The 18,190-nt window shown below is 33.0% G+C and overlaps 2 protein-coding genes and 1 non-coding gene across 5 annotated transcripts; 1 reads left to right on the top strand and 2 right to left on the bottom strand.

Annotated features, from left to right (window-relative positions):
- Positions 1-3,096: 3,096 nt before the first annotated feature.
- TRNAF-GAA (transfer RNA phenylalanine (anticodon GAA)) lies at positions 3,097-3,169 on the bottom strand. Its single transcript has one exon. It is a non-coding gene; the product is annotated as a tRNA-Phe (tRNA).
- An 8,887-nt stretch (positions 3,170-12,056) lies between these two features.
- Positions 12,057-14,469, top strand: LOC7460811 (squamosa promoter-binding-like protein 4). The gene is made up of 2 exons (XM_002317450.3): positions 12,057-12,923; positions 13,953-14,469. Exons 1-2 carry the CDS (start codon positions 12,433-12,435, stop codon positions 14,188-14,190), a joined length of 729 nt encoding a protein of 242 aa, XP_002317486.3. The 5' UTR covers positions 12,057-12,432; the 3' UTR covers positions 14,191-14,469.
- A 411-nt stretch (positions 14,470-14,880) lies between these two features.
- Positions 14,881-17,691, bottom strand: LOC7462318 (probable protein phosphatase 2C 39). 3 transcript variants are annotated; one of them, XM_024611773.2, is made up of 5 exons: positions 17,442-17,691; positions 16,813-16,896; positions 16,091-16,367; positions 15,404-15,558; positions 14,881-15,272 (listed from the first exon to the last, which is right to left on the bottom strand). In XM_024611773.2, the coding sequence occupies exons 1-5, from the start codon at positions 17,472-17,474 to the stop codon at positions 15,135-15,137; spliced, it is 687 nt and encodes a 228-aa protein (XP_024467541.1). In that variant the 5' UTR covers positions 17,475-17,691; the 3' UTR covers positions 14,881-15,134. The 3 variants fall into 3 exon arrangements, with proteins under 3 accessions (XP_024467541.1, XP_002316888.1, XP_052301129.1); XM_002316852.4 differs by having other exon boundaries at positions 16,651-16,896; positions 17,442-17,689; XM_052445169.1 differs by having other exon boundaries at positions 15,132-15,272; positions 15,386-15,558; positions 16,651-16,896.
- Positions 17,692-18,190: the final 499 nt, after the last annotated feature.

Below are 18,190 nucleotides of genomic sequence, written 5' to 3'. Positions count from 1 at the left end.
AACCAAGACAAATCTCCTAAAACTGGGTTAGTTTCCTAACTCGTAATGTAAACCCCTAACCTAAAATCTACAAACCAGTGATAAATAATGTAATCTTGAACATACAAATATTAAATTAAAAGGAGAAATTATTATGATTAGGGATGAAAGTTCCTAGTAAATTAGCTTTAAAATCTCAGATGAAATGAAATAATGTATTGGTATGCGAAAAGTATCGATGTCCTGGATTGATAGGAAATAACATAAAGGAAAATTAGGAGTGATATTGTTGTAATTAAAATAAAAATCTCCCTCACTTATCATTGAAAGGCCGCTAATCATGAGAGAGAAGAAAACTTAAAATTATTCTTTATTTTCTTCATTTTTTTTTATGTTTCTTTCAAAATTTTAGTTTGGGGGAGTGATTCCATGTAATTTGTAGTACCCTCCTCGCGGGGGTGCGGCAACACTTTCATGGTGGTGTCCTTGATATGGTCTTTGGTTGAATAGCGGAGTCATCACCCAGTATTATAGTTACTAAAAATCCTAACTGATCATTTAGAGATTCTAGGTAAGATATATTGGTTGTGTAAAGAGAAGGTATTAGCACTCCTAGTATGTCTTACTTGAGGTAAGCTGCATTGTTTTTTTTTTTTTTTTTGCTATAGTCTGATGATGTTTCTATTTCTATCAATCTACTATGGCGGGTTTGTTATGATAAACAAATCCTAGTTTTCTAGGTCAAGAACTTGGTCTACAATGGTGAACTATCCTCAATTATCATTGATGTTTTTTTCATGGTTAAATTGGATTTAGCTACCGCATCATTCCAAATAATATTTCAGATAAAATTTCTTGTGTTTTTTTATTTTTATATTAGAAGTGAATGAGTTGTATTATTCTCAAAATGAGTAATAATAAAATAATATTCATCGTAATATTTTTGGATATTAACCTCATACAATTTTTTTTATCTTTATATTAAAATGAGTACTAATATAATATTATCCATCGTAATATTATGAATATTAACTACCCTTGTAAGTTCTTTTATCTTTATATTAAAATTAATTTTTTAATGGTCTAAAGATAAGGATGAAGCTTTGAATTAGTGAGAATGGGTCTCACGATACTTAGAACGGGAGGAGATGTTGAAGAAGGCCAGTTATGATGTTTTTTTATCTTTTATATGTGGTGGCTAGGTTTAGGTAGAATGGAGGTTAGGGTTTAAATCTCTTGATAAAATACTTATTATTATTATTATTATTATTATTAAATAAATTCTTCAAAATTTAAAAAGCACCCTAAATTGATTTGTTTTTTTTTTATACATTGTTTGGAACCAAATCACATGTTGAACTAAATTCAATTGATAATATATTACAATTATTGTTGAAATCGAATACTAAACTATAAAATTTAATTCAATTAATTATACTATTTGGAATACCTGTGGAAATGAATTAAATTGATAATCTTGACTATTTTGCTCTTAATTTAGAAATATTTTTGTTACATAAATTATATTTATTTTGTTACAAGACCCTTATATTTATTTAAAATGACTAATATTGTATTTCTTTCAAATTGTCTCATTTTACCTGCAATTCAATATACTTTATTAAAAGTATTAATAGGGCTTGTAGTTCTTAAACATGTTAAGGATTATAATTTACAAGCCATACCAATCCAAGAAATAATTTTAGTTGGCAATACCTATTGTCACTCCACCTAAAAAACATGAATTGATACTTGTTAGGTCATTTTTGTTCCTATACACTAGCTATAATTTTAAATACTACTTTCTAATCTCTACTTATTTTAAATTAATTTGTACCCATTCATGCATCAATCAACCATCATCCATGTATATTACGAAAAAAACCCATCATCCACGTATAATTGGCTAAGTAAAACAAAACATAAAAGAAAGAAAAAGAAAGGAAAGGAAAGATTCGAGCAAAAACCAGAAAAAAAAAAAGAAAAAAAGGAAAGATTAATAACATATTTTACTAGAAACAAAGATATTTTGATGAGGATTGATGCCAAGTAGAGAAAGAAAGGATATTATGCTACCAAAAACAGGTGTATGAGAGAGACATAATAAAAATAAAGGTTGTGTAACCATCTAGGTGGTGGCCCAGTGGTAAGAACCTGAGACCAAGATGTTTGCTCCCTTTGTGATCTCAGGTTCAAGCCCTGTGGTTGCTCATATGATGGCCACTGGAGGCTTACATGGTCGTTAACTTCAGGGCCCATGGGATTAGTCGAGGTGCGCGCAAGCTGACTCGGACACCCACGTTAAACTAAAAAAATAAAATAAAGGTTGTGTTAATGTGAGTGTTTTTGAAATATTATTTTTGCATTTTTTTTATAAATTAAATTCTATTTGAAATTCAAATCAACACCCTCAAATAAATTTCAAATATAAAAAATTCATTTAACTCGTTGAATTGAATTGAATTAAATTCGTACTGTTCCAAATAGATTGGAACTAATTCCCTGGACAGAGCTAGTCACTCCAAAATGGACAAGGCTACTCCTCCTCAAATAACCTCCCAAACCGAACCTATGAGATGAGCCATGCTAACAAAAATTCTTAATTAAGGTAAATGAGTTTTTTTCTTTATCAAGCTTACCATGCTAGCAAAAAAATTAAAGAGATGAGCTCCCTAACCAATTTTGTCTTTTAACAATTAAGGTCTAGCTGGTCACTTAAGTTATTATAACATTAAATTTGAATTTAGTAATTATTTTCCTAATTTAATTTTTCCTTTTCTCATTAAAAAAGATTTTATTTTGATAATTATTTGTTTTCTATACCAGCTATTACTTTTTTATGTTGAGGAGGGTGGTTTATTGATTTCATTTATCATGTTAACAATTAAAGTAGATTTGATTTAATTGGACGCAAAATAGGAAGTAAAATGAGTTTTTTTATTATTTAATTTTCAAAAAAAAATTGAAAAGAAAAAAGAAATTAAAAAAATATTGCCCCACTAGTTTCTTACAGATAACTAAATATTAATGTCTATGTGTATAATTAGACAATAAAAGAAAGGACGGATTTATTTTTTTTTCATTTCCTAAGAGGAAAACGAAAAGAGGAATATAAAATGCGGTGAGCGTGGATCGAACACGCGACCTTCAGATCTTCAGTCTGACGCTCTCCCAACTGAGCTATCCCCGCTTTTGCCTTCATTTAGCACTTATATTAAATAAGATTCAAGTAAATAAAGGTGTAGTTGGTCGAAAATTCTGTTAATTCATGCACTAACTAAAATAAAGGAGTCGAACTCCGTACGGCTCCTGATTGGCTAACTTGGTTTGAAAATAAACCAACCGAGGAAAAGCTTCTGAAAGAATTTGAAATTGTGGCAGTAATTATGTTTAAAATATTTTTTTTATTTTTTAAAAATTATTTTTGATATAAAAATAATTTAAAAATATAAGAAAAATATTTTTTTATTTTTTTTTAATTTTGATGGAATACGGTTTAAATATTATTTCCAAACACACCCTTTATCCATTACAGAGATAAAGATTATTCTTTTTAAGCTTACATTACAAAGAAGATTGAAGACTACATCGATTATACAGATCAAGGTTGAAATTTTTTGTTCAACGCAGAAGGTGCCCTAATCTGTCTCGAGCGACTTCGCTTCCGGACTAAACGACCGGGTGCTCTGGTTCTTCGTAACTCGTCCCATTACTAATTAATTATTATTAATTAACATTTATTAAAACCCTAGGTATTTCACTAAGCAATCAACATTAAAATGCCAAGGTCTTTTATTCAATATTATTTTTTTCAATATTATTTTTTATTGTTAGATTTAAAAATATTTAACTTCATAATTTATTTTGATTTACTTTCTATTAAGTCATCTTACTCTTATTATCCGAGTTTAGCAAATTAACCTGAGTTGATTCTTGTTATTTTTTAAATTAGTTTTTTTTCTTAATTTTATTATTCAACATTGTATTGATTGAGAATTTATTTTCATATTTTTATTTATTTGCTTTATAAAGGGTTGTCAAGGTTCCATGACTCGGGTTGTAATTTTTACGGGTTAATCGGGTTGGTTTAGGATTTTTTTGGGTCCTTTTTTAATTGAGTATTTGTTTTTCAATTTTATCCTTTAATATTGAGTTAATTAGAAATTTTACTTCATAATATTTTTTTTATTATATTTCTATAGAATTACCTCGATCTCATGATTTGAATCTGGCAAGTTAATCCGGGTTGACTTGAGATATTGTTTTTGTTTTTTATTTTATTTTATTTCAATTTAATCCTTTAACAGTGGATTGATTGAGAATTGTGCTTCATTTTTTTAATTTGTTTTCTATGGTGTTATCACAATCTTATACCCCGAGGCGTGGATTAGCCCGGTTGCCTCGATGTTTTTTTTTAATCTTTATCTTAATTTTATCCTTTAATATTAGGTTGATTGAGAATTAGGCTTCATAATTTATTTTGGTTTGTTTTCTATGAAGTTATCCTAGCCTCATGACTCGGGTCACAAGTTTGGTCGGTTAACTCGGGTGGTTTTTTTGTGTCTTTTTTTAATTGATTTTTTTTTCAAATTTATCCTTCAACATTAGGTTGACTGGGAATTGAGCTTCATAATTTATTTCAATTTTCTTTCTATGCGATTATCCTGGTCTCATGATTAAGGTTTAGCAGATTAACACAGGTTGACTTGGCTCATTTTTCTAATTGAACTTTATTTTTAATTTTATTCTTTAATATTGAATTTATTGATAATTGAGTTTAATATTATTTTTGTATTTGCTTTCTGCATGGTTATCAAGGTCTCATAACATGGGTTGGATATTTGGCAAGTTAATCTGAGTTGATCCGAGTAATTTAAGTAGATCTAATATGTTGTCGTCTCAATATTTTTTAAAAATAAGATATTCTCTTAATTTTTTTAGTCAAACTATATTTTTATCAGTCATTTGCATTGTTTTTAGACCTGTAAAGTCGACTATGCTATATCAAATCAACCTTCATATAATTTATTTATTTATTTTTTATTTCTATAAAACATGTTAATAATACTTGAAATATTTTTTATTTAATAAAAATGTAATCGGACTCGCAACGTAATACAAACAATTATAAAGGAAAAAATCTAGATGAGCACGCAATCACTTAATTTCCATTAAAAGTGTGGCCTGAGCGGAAATAGGCTTATAATGAGGAGTCATTAGTAGCATGACTTATTGAACAAAAACTAATGGCAATAAAAAATATTCTTCAAAATTCTAATGACTTGAATTGAAGAGCAACAAACTAATCTTTTAAATCAAGAACACCATTTCCTTGTTTATGTTTTTTTTTTCTTTTACGTTTTGGATAACAAAAAAAAAAATTTTTATAATAAAAAAGTAATGTGCTTGTGAAAGTAAATTTCCATAAAAAATAAAAATCATTAATCAATTATTTTTACAAACCGGTATAAAAAAAATCTAAGAATAATAAATATACGAATATTATATAAAAATATACTATAAAAATAGAATAAATATTGTATTCTTATTGAATATTAATTATTCTATTGTTTAAAAAATTATGCATATCATAATAGAGTATAATTATTTATAAAATAATTATAAATATTAACATAAAAAGTACTAATATTCCTAAAAGTCTAAATGCATTTGGGTCTCTAAGAAAAAGGTCCGACTTGAAATTAAATAAAATGATTATTTTTATTTTATTTTAGAGAAAAAATATATTATTTTTTTTGGCAAAGGTGGAAAAAATCAGTCAAATAAATTAAATAAAAAGATAAAAAATTATATAAAAAATTAAAAAGACTTGAAAATAAACTGTTTTTAATAATTAATTAATGATAATAACTACAATAATAAACTTAATTCAAGTTTTGTGATAGAAAAAGAACAGTGAGTATAAATAAGATGAAGTTATTTTTATAAATACAATAATTATATTAGAAACTATATGATTATTTTTATTTTTTGTTTTCTTTGTTTAGGTTCTTATTGTTTGTTTATGTCTACTCTTTCATAGATTTTTATATTGCAATAAAAGGTTTATATTAATTGCTCAACATTTTTTATACATGTTATTTTTATCTAAAATTCATGTAAAAAACAAATATAGGGTGATGACCTAACAATTCCTGAACTCAACTATGCGTTGAACCCAAGTACATGTAGATATAATGAGTTGTCAGACTCAACATCCCTAAATTCAACTACATGTTGAGTCTAAATACTTATAGGTCTAGCAAATTATCAGACCCGACATCTCTAGTTTCAACATCTCGTTGATCCCAAATAGATATAAAACTAATGATTTTTCTAGGCCTCTTATTGCGTCACAAGACTCTGTTTGTTTTTGTTCATGAACCTTAACATAAATGTTAAGGTAAATGGTACTCATTTCTCTACATCTCTAGTGTATAAAAATCTTTAAAATGACCTATTATTTATCCTTCATTAATGATGTATAAGAGATATTTATCTCTCTTTAATACATGTGTTAGATATATTTTTTCTTGTTAATATCATCAGGGTAAGATAACACTTCAGTTCCTTTTCTCTACAAAAGGATAAGATTTAAGGACTATAAAAACTCTATAAATCTTTCAATGAACACATATTCATAATTTTCTTTATTATTGTATATTTATTTTCAAAGTTTTTTTCTAAAATATCGTTATATTTTCTCTAAAAAATTACTTATTTGAGTATCAATGAATCCTCAAATCCATAAAAAAAGATCTTTTACAAGTTTTAGCTATCAATTATGAGAATGGATCAAATTATTAAAATCAAGAATTAACCAATTATCTAGCAGATAATTCTTGGTTATGAATTACTTGAAGTTTTTGCAACATCATCATACATATAATTAATCAGTTTTCACCATAGTTTTTAGACCCAGCCCGATCCAAGGCCCGGGTTCCGGGTTTTGACCAGGTCACCGGGTTGCCCATGTCAATTTTTAAAAAAAAATCAAAATGACGTTGTTTTAGTATAAAAAAAAGTCAACGGGTTACAACCGGGTTTTTGACCGAGTCGCTGGGTCATACTGGGTTTTTCCTTCCCCTGTTTTTTCTTCAACCCGGCCCGGTTCCAGCCCCGGGTCGGCCGGGTCCTGGATCGGGCCGGGTTTTAAAACTATGATTTTCACGCCCCTTTTCCACTAAAAAAGAATATCAAAGTGAAAGACAAAATAACTATCGGTAGATTGCCGGAAAAGTTGTATTAGTTATCTATTCTCTTGTAAAATAGTTTTTATATTTCATATTTGAGTTTTAGATCTTCAATACCTATGCAAACAAAAATATTATATGTTTTTTAGACGTTCTTAATATGATATATAAATCTTTTTTATTTTCTATATTAACTGAAAATCATGGCTCTGAAATTCCCTACCTTGTCTAGCTAGTTTTGAATTACAGATATCTCAATGACGGGGGACTAGTTGTCGGTTCATAAGCTAGGCCAACAACACTTTATTTTACCTCTTTGATCTGTGCTAAAATATTTTGCAGGGTAGCAATATAGCAGCAGAGACGAGAAGATCAGAAGGAAACGGCACGATCATGAGACACCAGGAACTTTTTATGGTTAAACAAATGATCCGACCAGGCAAAGGCAAGAAAGGGTGTTCAAAAAAATAATTCATACGTAATATTTGTATTATTTACGGATGATAGTTGTTCAGAAAAACTAAAAAATTAATATTTAATAGATTTTTAAAGCCAGTCAATCAGGTTAATCTGTATATTTTATTTTATTTTTATTTTTATATTTAAAAATTTAAAAATTAAGCTTTTATCTTGGATCTCTTTAACCTTTAATGTAAAAAAAAAAAAATATTTATTTCTTTGTTGGAGTGGAGGGGAGGAGGAAGAGGGAATTAGAATTTAATGATGGTGTATAATATAAAAATTAAATTTAATATTAGAGGTAACTTATAGTTCATATCATAGATCTATTTTAAATATAAATACATGAAAATTAACAATAAAAACGTTGATATTTATAATATCAACCAAAAAAAATGAATCCTACCCAAATATTCAATATATCTGAATGAGCACCCTAAAGTCAAGAAGCAGCATGAAGTCAAGCAACAAGCCGTGGACCCGAGTAGGGGCAACACAGTTTGTGGCTGACACAGCTAAAGAAAGGGTTAGAAAAGCAACACAAGTAGCAGACGCGATAGGGGGACACAGCAAAGAAAAACAATGGACGGTGCATTGGAAGCAACCAAGGAGGCTGACCAAAAGATTAGAGATGCAGTAGTCAGCGGAAAAAACCATAATAAGAGTCAGTACAGAAGATCCCGCGGTTGTTGAGGTTCATAAAATTGATGGACCAGTTGATACAGAAGAGTAGAGAAATATTGAGGGAAGTACTGATGATTTGAAGACAATAAACTATAGAGAAGATGGAGAAAGCACTCGGTTTTTTTAAGCTTGCTTGTATTTTGTACCCATAACAATGGTCTGTTACAGTGTTTGTATCATGCTAGCTTAATTAGAAAATAATGCATGTGATATAGACTTGGTATACTTAGGTCATTTACGTTCTTCTTTGTTTTCAGTCGGGTTATTGAAATTGAGCTCAGGAATTTAGCTCTAGCCCTCAATCTTGGAATGTTTCTTGCTCCTCTCTGAAGTACTTGAGAACCTTCAAATTAGCCCAGGACTAAGGCTCATAAGGGAAGGCTGGTGGACAATTAACTAATGAATTTTCAAGTGATCATGATCCTTTGTCAACGACTCAAATGAGCATTGGCCATTTCCTTTGTACAAAGTAGTTCTTAGGGTGATTATGCAAAAACTTGAAACTGAGTTTCTGACCATGAATGACATTCTCTACGCTACAGGACACTGTCTTCTGACTGGAATTCTATCTCCTCGACAGAAAGTGCCCAAATTTTGTCGAGTTGCATGGTTGAAAGGAAAAACAATAGACTGGGAATCTGATACGTTGCTTACTTTGGCCATAAATCGCCAAAATAAATTCCAAAGTGAAAAGGATTGGTAAAATGTGACAGAGAGCAACTCAAGGACAAAGTCGATAAATGCATTTTCAAGGGCAAGCATAAAGGAGTGCTAGAAAAGGTGATAGGCAATACATATAACCAGCACTTCAGTCACTATTGCCTGTAAATCCATTATGAAGTTAATCGGAAGGTAATGGAGGTAGGGAATATAGATAACCAATATTTCAAGACTTATCATCACCTTGATGATAACACAGTTTAGACTAAAAAAGAATTTCTTGGAAAGATATGATCCAATTGTTTTTTGCGTTCCAGGACTAGTTGACAAAGACTTGAAAGATCTTCATCTTATCAAACAGCTGGTTGGTTCTCTTTGCAGAACTTTGAATTGTTCCTTTCCAAGGAAAAGTCATGATCTATATTTCATCTGTATTCTGTTTTTTCCTTCATCAGCCAACTAAAATCTGTGATCCCCAGCTCCATTTTATATGCACCAATCTGGAAAGAATATAGGACCAAAACTCCAACTCTAATGCTGAGAGTGATGGGCAATATAGGACCAAAACTCCAACTCTAATGCTGAGAGTGATGGGCTCTTTATGCTAGTCAAATTCATATGACAAGGCCATTCCCTTTAATGTGTTATCATAAAAGCAAAAGAAAAGAAAAGGAGAGACGCGGAAGAGTGGAGGGGTGAAAGGTAGGTAGATATAGAACCATGGAATCATCCAGCTACACATGTGGGTGGAAATGGATTGAGATATTTGAGAGTTCATGTTTGCTATTACATGATTTCCTTAAACTTTTTGGTTTCTTTGTGCCTGTTCTTGTTGTGGCAATTTTCTGAGTCATAATCATAATCCATCCAACGCACAAGTTTCACTTAATGATGATCGCTCTTAATCTTTCAGCCAGTCTCCAAGATTGCTCAAATTACCTTTGTCGAAGTTGGTGCCTTTTGCTTTATATGATTTTCATTTAGATTTTAGCAAGAAATTGATGTAAATGCCAATGATGTACACCTCCAGACCTATCCTTTCTCTCCCTGAAAGGGAATTATGCTACATCCCATGCTAATTGTTAATATCTATGATAAATTGACACCATAAACATAATTTTAACTTCGCCATCCGCCATTTTCGTTACAGATTAAAGACGATGAAGATGCTCAATAAGTTTGGTTTTAAACATCTGAATGATATATATAGGATGATTCGACTAACATTCTCTGCTTATTATTAAGCATGCCTTCCGCATATAATATATGAAGCTGTGACCCTTTAACACAAAATCCAATTTGGAATTCTTATGTGATAGGGAATAGGGAATAACATATAAGATATGTGCGGGAATAGGAACGATGCTTATAAGCAGTGGTCCTTTCCAGTTTCCACTGTTACAAAACTATAATCTGTACCTCCAAATTACTTCAGCTCGATCTTAGCCATATACTATTAGATGTACAAACAGAAGCTTTACTCAAATTCTAACGAGCTGTAACACCCTCTATGATTTTAGCTGTATATCTGTTTCATAGACATGCTAAAGTTTTCCATTTTGTACTGGTACAAGAGCCATGTGAAAACCTGTGTTGGGTCATGTCATTACTGAGGTTTTGCCTTCCCAGCTACTGTAATATGTACATGGTGTCAAGGCCACTCAGCCATGTCCCAAACTTCAGAGCACAAAAGTCCTAGACTTGTACTAGAAACCAACCCCGGTAATAAAGACATGGACATGATTTCTAAGAAAACCAGCATTCGGTTGTAAAGCAATTATCTAAATATTTGAATTAATCGATTTGCACATGGACCTGTAAGTCTTATATCAAATAAAAAAACACCAGGAGAAAAGAAAAAGGAGGAATAAAGCTTTGCGTGAATAAAAGACCAAAAATTTATTAGTCCACTTCGACAGAAAAGATGCATAGGGTACTCTGCTAGAGTACACTGTCTGTCCAACCCAAAGACGCAGAATCTTGTGTAAGCAGTGGCGCTGTACCAATCCATTAAAGGGTGCACTAAAATTTGACATGTCCTTTCAACGCTATGACATAGACGTAATCCCCTCTAATGTTTCTTACTTTGAGCTCAATTCAGTCTCTCTCTCTCTCTCTCTCACCTAAGCACTGGAAATTTGGTTTTGTTTCCATACCATTAATGTCAAAATAATGCGTCAAGAAAACGTTCTGAAGACTGGTGATAGAAAACAGTAAATAATGGTTGATGAGGGGTCTTTTGTTGAAGACGATGCAATCCATCTGTATGCGGTTTTGCTTTTTTTCTTTAGGGAAATCAAGTGATCAAATCTATGCTACAGACTAGCATTATCTTCGAAAACTATATTGACGCATGCACGGAAATTACATGAAAAAGATAGTAAATATAAGGGTGTTTATGTTTTTGATTTTGTGTTTGTGTTTGTTGTGGGGCACAACTCTTCATAATAAAAAAAATACAAAAGTAAAAATAAAATATTTATATTTATATTTATAATGTTGTATTTTTTGTTTGTAGTAGTGATCTCAACACTAAAAGTAAATAGCTATGAAAACAAATATACCCTAATTAATTTTACTAGGAAGTGTCTCCATCACAAAAACTTGATTCCATGTTTTATTACTTATAAGTATTAATAAATCTAAATCTCGAAAAGCAAAAAAACTTAAGAAAATCAAGAAGAAAATGTAACGAAACTAGCCCGAATAACACATTTTTCTTACGTAATTTGAAGGTTTTACGTACCTCGACCAATTACAAAAACATGCAGAATCTTCTATAATTCGAGCATGACTCAATGATTATATCGAAAGATGTGAATCTTTTCGATCACTTTACACTGCATAAACCTTTTTTTTATTGGGTATAACCCTGTCCTATCATCCATACAACTTATGACTAATCACAGTCATTTGTCTCGCATGTTCCTAGCTCGGGCCAAATTTAATGAATCAGCAATGTTTAAAATGCGAAGCTGGTGGTCGATTTGACGCAAAACCACCCATCTTTTTTTCTTCCATCTTTCATTGACAAAACCATCAAATCCTAATTGCGATCCGACTCCTTCCTTCATGCCTAGAAACCAAACTTAGAAGCCTGGTTCGATTGGCATAAAATCCACCTGCTTTGTTACAGAAACTCCATAATCAAACCAATTTGCTTACTAGCTCAATTGACTTGGTCTACAAATGTCCTTTCCAGAAAATGATTGAATAGTTTGCTAGTATCGTTAAATCCCATGTATATATATAGAGGACCACCTGTAGGGCAGCAATAATTGAGCGTGATCCTCACATCTCCGATGTCAAATGAAGGTATGGTATCACTTTAAGCACCGATGACAGCAATTAGGCAGAAAATCTATCTGTCATGGCAAATTAATCATAGCAAACAAATTTTACGCTCCCTCCTTAAGATTTCTAATCAATCATTCACAACTTGACACCACACAAGAATATGTGGCTTGTGGTCCTCCCAACTTTTTTCACCTTTTCCTCAACACACTCTTCTGCAGACCTTCATCTTAGCACTTCAAGTATCCCTCCTCACCTTGCTAGATATCACGCAATACCCCAATTGTGTGATATCCTCCCTGAAAGAATTATGGATGCTAAGACTCTTGAAGGGAAGCGTAACTATTTGAAAGAGAAAATGATCAACAAGGATGATTTCCCGATCGAGGATGATTTGGAAGATGACATGGAAGAGGATGAGGGTGGGGGGGGCTGTTTTGGTTTTACCGATGATGAAAAGAAGAAAGGAGTTGGGAAGAGAGGGACTGGTGGCGGCGGAGCTTCTCCGCCGTCTTGCCAAGTAGAGAAGTGTGGAGCTAACTTGACTGATGCTAAAAGGTACCACAGGAGACACAAGGTTTGCGAGGTTCATGCGAAATCACCAGCTGTGGTTGTTGCTGGCCTCAGGCAGCGGTTCTGTCAGCAATGCAGCAGGTATAGCTGTTTCATGCGTTTTCATTTAGCTATATATCTTTCTATCGGTAGAACGTATTTTCTTTTACCAGCATGAATACATGGAATGTAAGTTGAAAATTAAAGGGACTTGAGAAGAAATGTGCTATATCCACACAAACCAAATTCGTTTTCCCTTGGGCAGAGACTTCTTCATAAAACACAGTGCTTTCTTTTTTTCTTTTTCACTTGTAACATTACTAACCCTAAAGAAACTTGTTTTGAGTTCAAAGTCAAGCTTAGTTAACTGAATTAGCCAATGTAAGCTCATTGTGAAGAAGTATACTAATCCATGTGGTTAGCTGAAGCTAAAAGCAACTAAAGTGTTAGAATTACAGGTTTCGAATACTTGGAGACTCAAACACGTACAATTTTCTGCTGGTAGAAAGTTGTGCTCAAAAACCCGAGGAAGAATGAGATTTCTTAAATATTGTTTAAACGTTAAATTTTCTGCAATCTGCTTTGGTTGGATGAAAAATGATAGATTTTCATCAGGATTCTCCTAAGGAAGGTGAGACAGAACTAGCGGTGTGTTATGACTATATGTTATGACTATAATGGTGCATGTGTTATCATAGGATTTACTTCCATGGTATGAAAAGGTATGGTGCTAATTAGACTTCAAAGTTTATAACTTGAGACAGGTTTCTGCTAATCCTGGACTCTTGATTAATCTGCTCAACATTTATGGTCCAAATATTTTGGAATGTTGGGAAATTATTGGAGAGTTGGTTTTCGATGATGGTTGATCAATATGAGTTGCAAAATCGATTCTCTTTCCACTTAAAAGATTACTTGAGAAATATGAGTTTTCGTGATTTCCCTTTCCCTGCATTTCCATCTAGTGAACCTTCGACAAGAGAAGCTCTCAACAAAATTTACTAGAAACTCAAATTCAGATCATTGTGGGACTTCTCTCCTTGCAGATCTCTCAGTGACCTGCTATGTGTATGGTTCGGGTTAAGTTGCTTCCACCATTCTATATATTATACCAATCATGAGTCTTTGCAGGTTCCATGAGCTACTGGAGTTTGATGAAACAAAGAGGAGTTGCCGTAGGCGTTTGGCAGGACACAATGAGCGGCGCCGGAAGAACACGGCTGAATCTTATGGAGAAGGTTCGAGCCGCAAAGGGGTTGGTACTCAACTGAAAGAAAGCCCGTGCAGGCAAGCTGATGAAAGAGGAAGATATCAGATGAGCATCCCATCCCAAGGAAGTTCCTCTTACAAGCGATCCCAGATCAGATAAGACCATACCAGCGGCATGCTCCCTCTCTTCTGTCAACTTATAGCTTCTTCTACCCATGTTTGGGACCATATAAAATGTGAACACTTTAGTGGGATCGTCTGTTCTAGGAGTGCTTTAGCTTCTACTAGTAGTGATGCTGTTTGCTAGAGGCTGTATTATGCGGATTAGGCCTCGAAAAGTTTGTGTAATATGGTGTTTTAAGGTTCTACCAGAACTGGATGGACTCATAAAGCTATTATTAAGAGAATAACATCGACTATGCTTCTGCTTCTTGCTTAACTGCGAATTAAAGAACTTCGTTGGATTCAGCTTATTAAGAAAACGACGTCAGGCTTGGTCACTTCCAATGCACTAAATATTTCTCCTTGCAAACTCCAATCTCGATAACTTCCTATATATTTTTCCGTTCTGGGTAGGAAAACTACAACATTGCTTGATCCTGCTTGGGATGGGCAGTAAGAAATAGATTCCAGGGTCTGTAAATAAATTAGCATCATACCTAACACAACTTCTGGAACCTAGATTACTAGCTGACGATACAATTTCAAAACTCTCACCCAAAAGCATGATTATACAAGCATCTTTAAAGCATAGTTTACCATGGGATATCCATGGTGTCCATTGCACCTTGATCGATCGAGTTCATGACCAGTTCAAGACAGTTTTTGCATCAATTTGAAGCCAGAAAGAGTATTGGAATGGATTTTTATTATGTTTTATATTGGTAGCAAGGTACCACTGGATACACTAGTTAATTGGGTCAACCCCTCCTTTCGCAGGAAACCATTCAATCATCATTGTTACAGGCACAGGGCCACCAAGAAGGTCTGCTTCATTCTTCTTGCAAAAGAAAATATCACAACCAGCAACTGAAGTGGGCAGAAAGCGTGCATCAAGTTCATTAATGCACCAGGGGTAATTATACCCCTCTCACAAGGATAGGGTCACTGAAATTTTACAACTACGCAGGAAATGTCATCTGAACTCCTCCTATTAAGTGCTTCTTCAGTAAGCCGTTTTGCTGCGGACCGAGCATCCTTTATGTTCTTGATAGTATCCACAGCTTCTTGGTTGGACATCACCTGGCATCATATTGAGGAACAGATCTTAGCCCATGTAAAGGCAAAGAAATAATTTATCCTTCCAAAAAAAAGATTTGTTTGAAAGATATATTAGAGATAGAGTGTTCAAGTACTGTTCAAGTAGAGCAGACCTTCCACAACCCATCGCTCGCCAAGATAATACAATCTGTATCATCATCGATCATCTCCATTGCAACATCTGGTTCTGAACTCAGATGTTCCTTCAAGTTCTTGTCACCAAATGCCCTTGCCACTGCCAACTGTCCATCAACACGTGGGACATCCCCTAAATTCATAAAGGTGGAATGTTAATACAGTCAGTGAATTGAAACATCTCTATAAGAAGGAGATAGTGTATTGATATAGTTGGAACAAAGAAGAACCACAGTGCTGATCATACTGCAACGGATTTCATACTCGGAATGGATGGTCCAAAAACAGAAGAATATAAGGAGGAAGACGCGCAAGATTAGTTAGTATTTGCTCGTGGAACAGTGTAATTCCATCATTTTAAAAAGATAGCCCTTGTCTATTCATCAACAGGTTACTGGACACCAAATCAGTGCAGTAACTCGGTGCAAATTATATCATTTAAAGTATCCACTTGCCCTATGAAAGAGAGCATCAAATGCAACCCATTTTCAAAATTTCAACATGCACTTCAAGCCTCAAAGACTTGGCCATTAAAAGCAATACTGTCCTAACAATCTAATTTCCAGTGCTTCAATTCTTAAAACACAATCATTATCATGGTTTTGTAGAGTCCAGACACCTGTAGAACAACATCTATAGCTCTTCAATCTTAGCAAAACTCTTACCTGGAAAGGTTGATACAAAGCCACCTCTGTTCTCAATGTCCTCCCTTTCAGTACTTGGCTCGTGATCAACTGATAGTTGTTTGGCCACACCATTCTTGCACATAACAACTCGAGAATCACCAACATTTGCTACTACCAGCTTCTGACAATTAATCAGTATTGCTGTGACAGCCGTTGAACCTCCTCTACCCAAATCACCTGCTTTCTCCAAAATTTTAGTATCGGTTATACGATATGCTTTCCTCATAGCATTCTCTGGCTCTGTCCAGAAGTTTGGCTGCTTGTAGGGAATATTCAAACACGAAAAAGACATTTATTTTCATCGAATCCAGCTAGTAAAGCAAACTACAAACAGAATTAGGACTAGCTAAGGAGGGGAATTGGTAACCGTTCATCGTAAAAGTTGAAATATCAATTTGCAGCTCCATTTAAAAATGAGTGGCCATATAGTAACTAACCCTGACCGCAATCCCCTAACCATAGTGAAAACTTTAAACCTACAAGTAGTTCAACAAATGCTGGTTCAATAATGAAGTACAATATGCAGAGTGCATGCTTACCTCCTTTAAGATAGTGTCAAACAAATGAGAACGCAAATAATCAGGGATAATATGGCTCAGATGACCATCAAATATAGCAAATAAACCAAGCTCATTGTCATCAACTTCCTTAAATTGAGCAACAACATAATCTTCCATGTCATGATGTGATTTCGCCTTTACCAAGTGAAAGCCGTGTGTTATGTTCCTGGACATCTTACTCTTGCCCTTTCCAGAATCTGCAGACGAACTTAATCCAACTTTTTCCTGCAATATGTGCATTCAAACTGGTAGTTAACTCTCACGGCTAGTACTCCATTGAAAAATGCATGTGGCCATGTGTGATCAGTGCCAAACAGCTCAACAAACCACAAATTAAAGCCCTAATAACAGCTGAACTAGATTCCAGAGTTGTGATAATTATAATTGTTTGAAATTCCTTATCTCTGAATTCAAATTACGAAAATATGATCATGGAAGTGATCTCAATACATCAGGCAATGTAAACAAATTAACACTACATGGTAACAACCAGAAACTGGTTTTTCTAACGAAAAGAAAATACATTTCAAATACCAAAATACATCTCAAAGGGTTCCTATGAACACATGAACCGCCAAAATTTAATCACAAGGGCCGTGACTAAAAAAAATATTATCTCTAACCCCATCATCTCAAACAAATACTACTTAGAATAAATCTAAAAATTCATGTCCTTAATCTTCAAGAATGTTGTAACCAAAGCAAGAAAAATCGATCAAGGGCTCAAGAGCAAAACCATAGAGTACAGTACATTATACATGTATACATACCTTCATCTTGTGTAGGATTTCTCTGCCAGTCATGGTTAGCTACTAATGACTAGTGTGATGTGATGTGATGTGATGTGAGAATATATGGGAATTGGATGGATAATTGTCGTTTATAAAACCAAGAAAGAAAATCACAGTGGCCAATAAAAGAGAGAAGACAAAACAAGAAAGCAAAGAAAATGAGAAAGACAAGTGTCCATGAGGATCCAGCAGCTGTTGACAACACACTTGCTTCCCAGTTTTATCATCCGCCTTTCTTGCATTTACTTATGACGTGGTCTTCGCTCCACTTTCACTTTTGTCTCTCTCTCCGTGTTTTTTTTCCCCCACTATTATATTAAAATTTAAAAAACAAACTATAAAAGAAAAGAAAATAGAAGGACAATTGTGTTAAGACGATTCTACTTTTGCATCTATTTTTTTTATATATATATAAAATATTTTCTAGTCAGATGATATATTAATCAAGATAAAACAGTTTTTTTATATATAATAATTTTAAAAGGTTTTTTTATATTATTAGTATTTTTTAATATTTTTAAATCATTTTAATGTGTTGATATCAAAAATAATTTTTTTAAAAAAAATATTTTAATCCATTTCCGAGTAAAAAGAATTTTGAAAAACAACCGCAACTACAGGGCTCTACATTTGCTTCTGTTTTTTTATAATAAAAGGTATTTTCTAGTCAGATTATATATTAATCGAGATAAAACAGTTTTTTTATATAATAATTTTAAAGGGTATTC

This window comes from Populus trichocarpa, chromosome 11 (assembly GCF_000002775.5).
Source record: "Populus trichocarpa isolate Nisqually-1 chromosome 11, P.trichocarpa_v4.1, whole genome shotgun sequence".
NCBI lineage: Eukaryota > Viridiplantae > Streptophyta > Magnoliopsida > Malpighiales > Salicaceae > Populus > Populus trichocarpa.
Note: the sequence above shows the minus strand (reverse complement) of the source record. Positions and strands in the feature narration are given on the sequence as shown.

What these genes read in the sequence shown, in the direction of transcription:
- LOC7460811 (XM_002317450.3), top strand. Translation starts at nt 12,433, where the DNA reads ATGTGGCTTGTGGTCCTCCCAACTTTTTTCACCTTTTCCTCAACACAC. An exon ending in TTCTGTCAGCAATGCAGCAG is followed by an intron (nt 12,924 to 13,952) that starts GTATAGCTGTTT and finishes GAGTCTTTGCAG; the next exon opens with GTTCCATGAGCTACTGGAGT.
- LOC7462318 (XM_002316852.4), bottom strand. Translation starts at nt 17,474, where the DNA reads ATGACTGGCAGAGAAATCCTACACAAGATGAAG. An exon ending in CTTTGTATCAACCTTTCCAG is followed by an intron (nt 15,559 to 16,090) that starts GTAAGAGTTTTG and finishes TTATGAATTTAG; the next exon opens with GGGATGTCCCACGTGTTGAT. An exon ending in CGAGCGATGGGTTGTGGAAG is followed by an intron (nt 15,273 to 15,403) that starts GTCTGCTCTACT and finishes ATATGATGCCAG; the next exon opens with GTGATGTCCAACCAAGAAGC.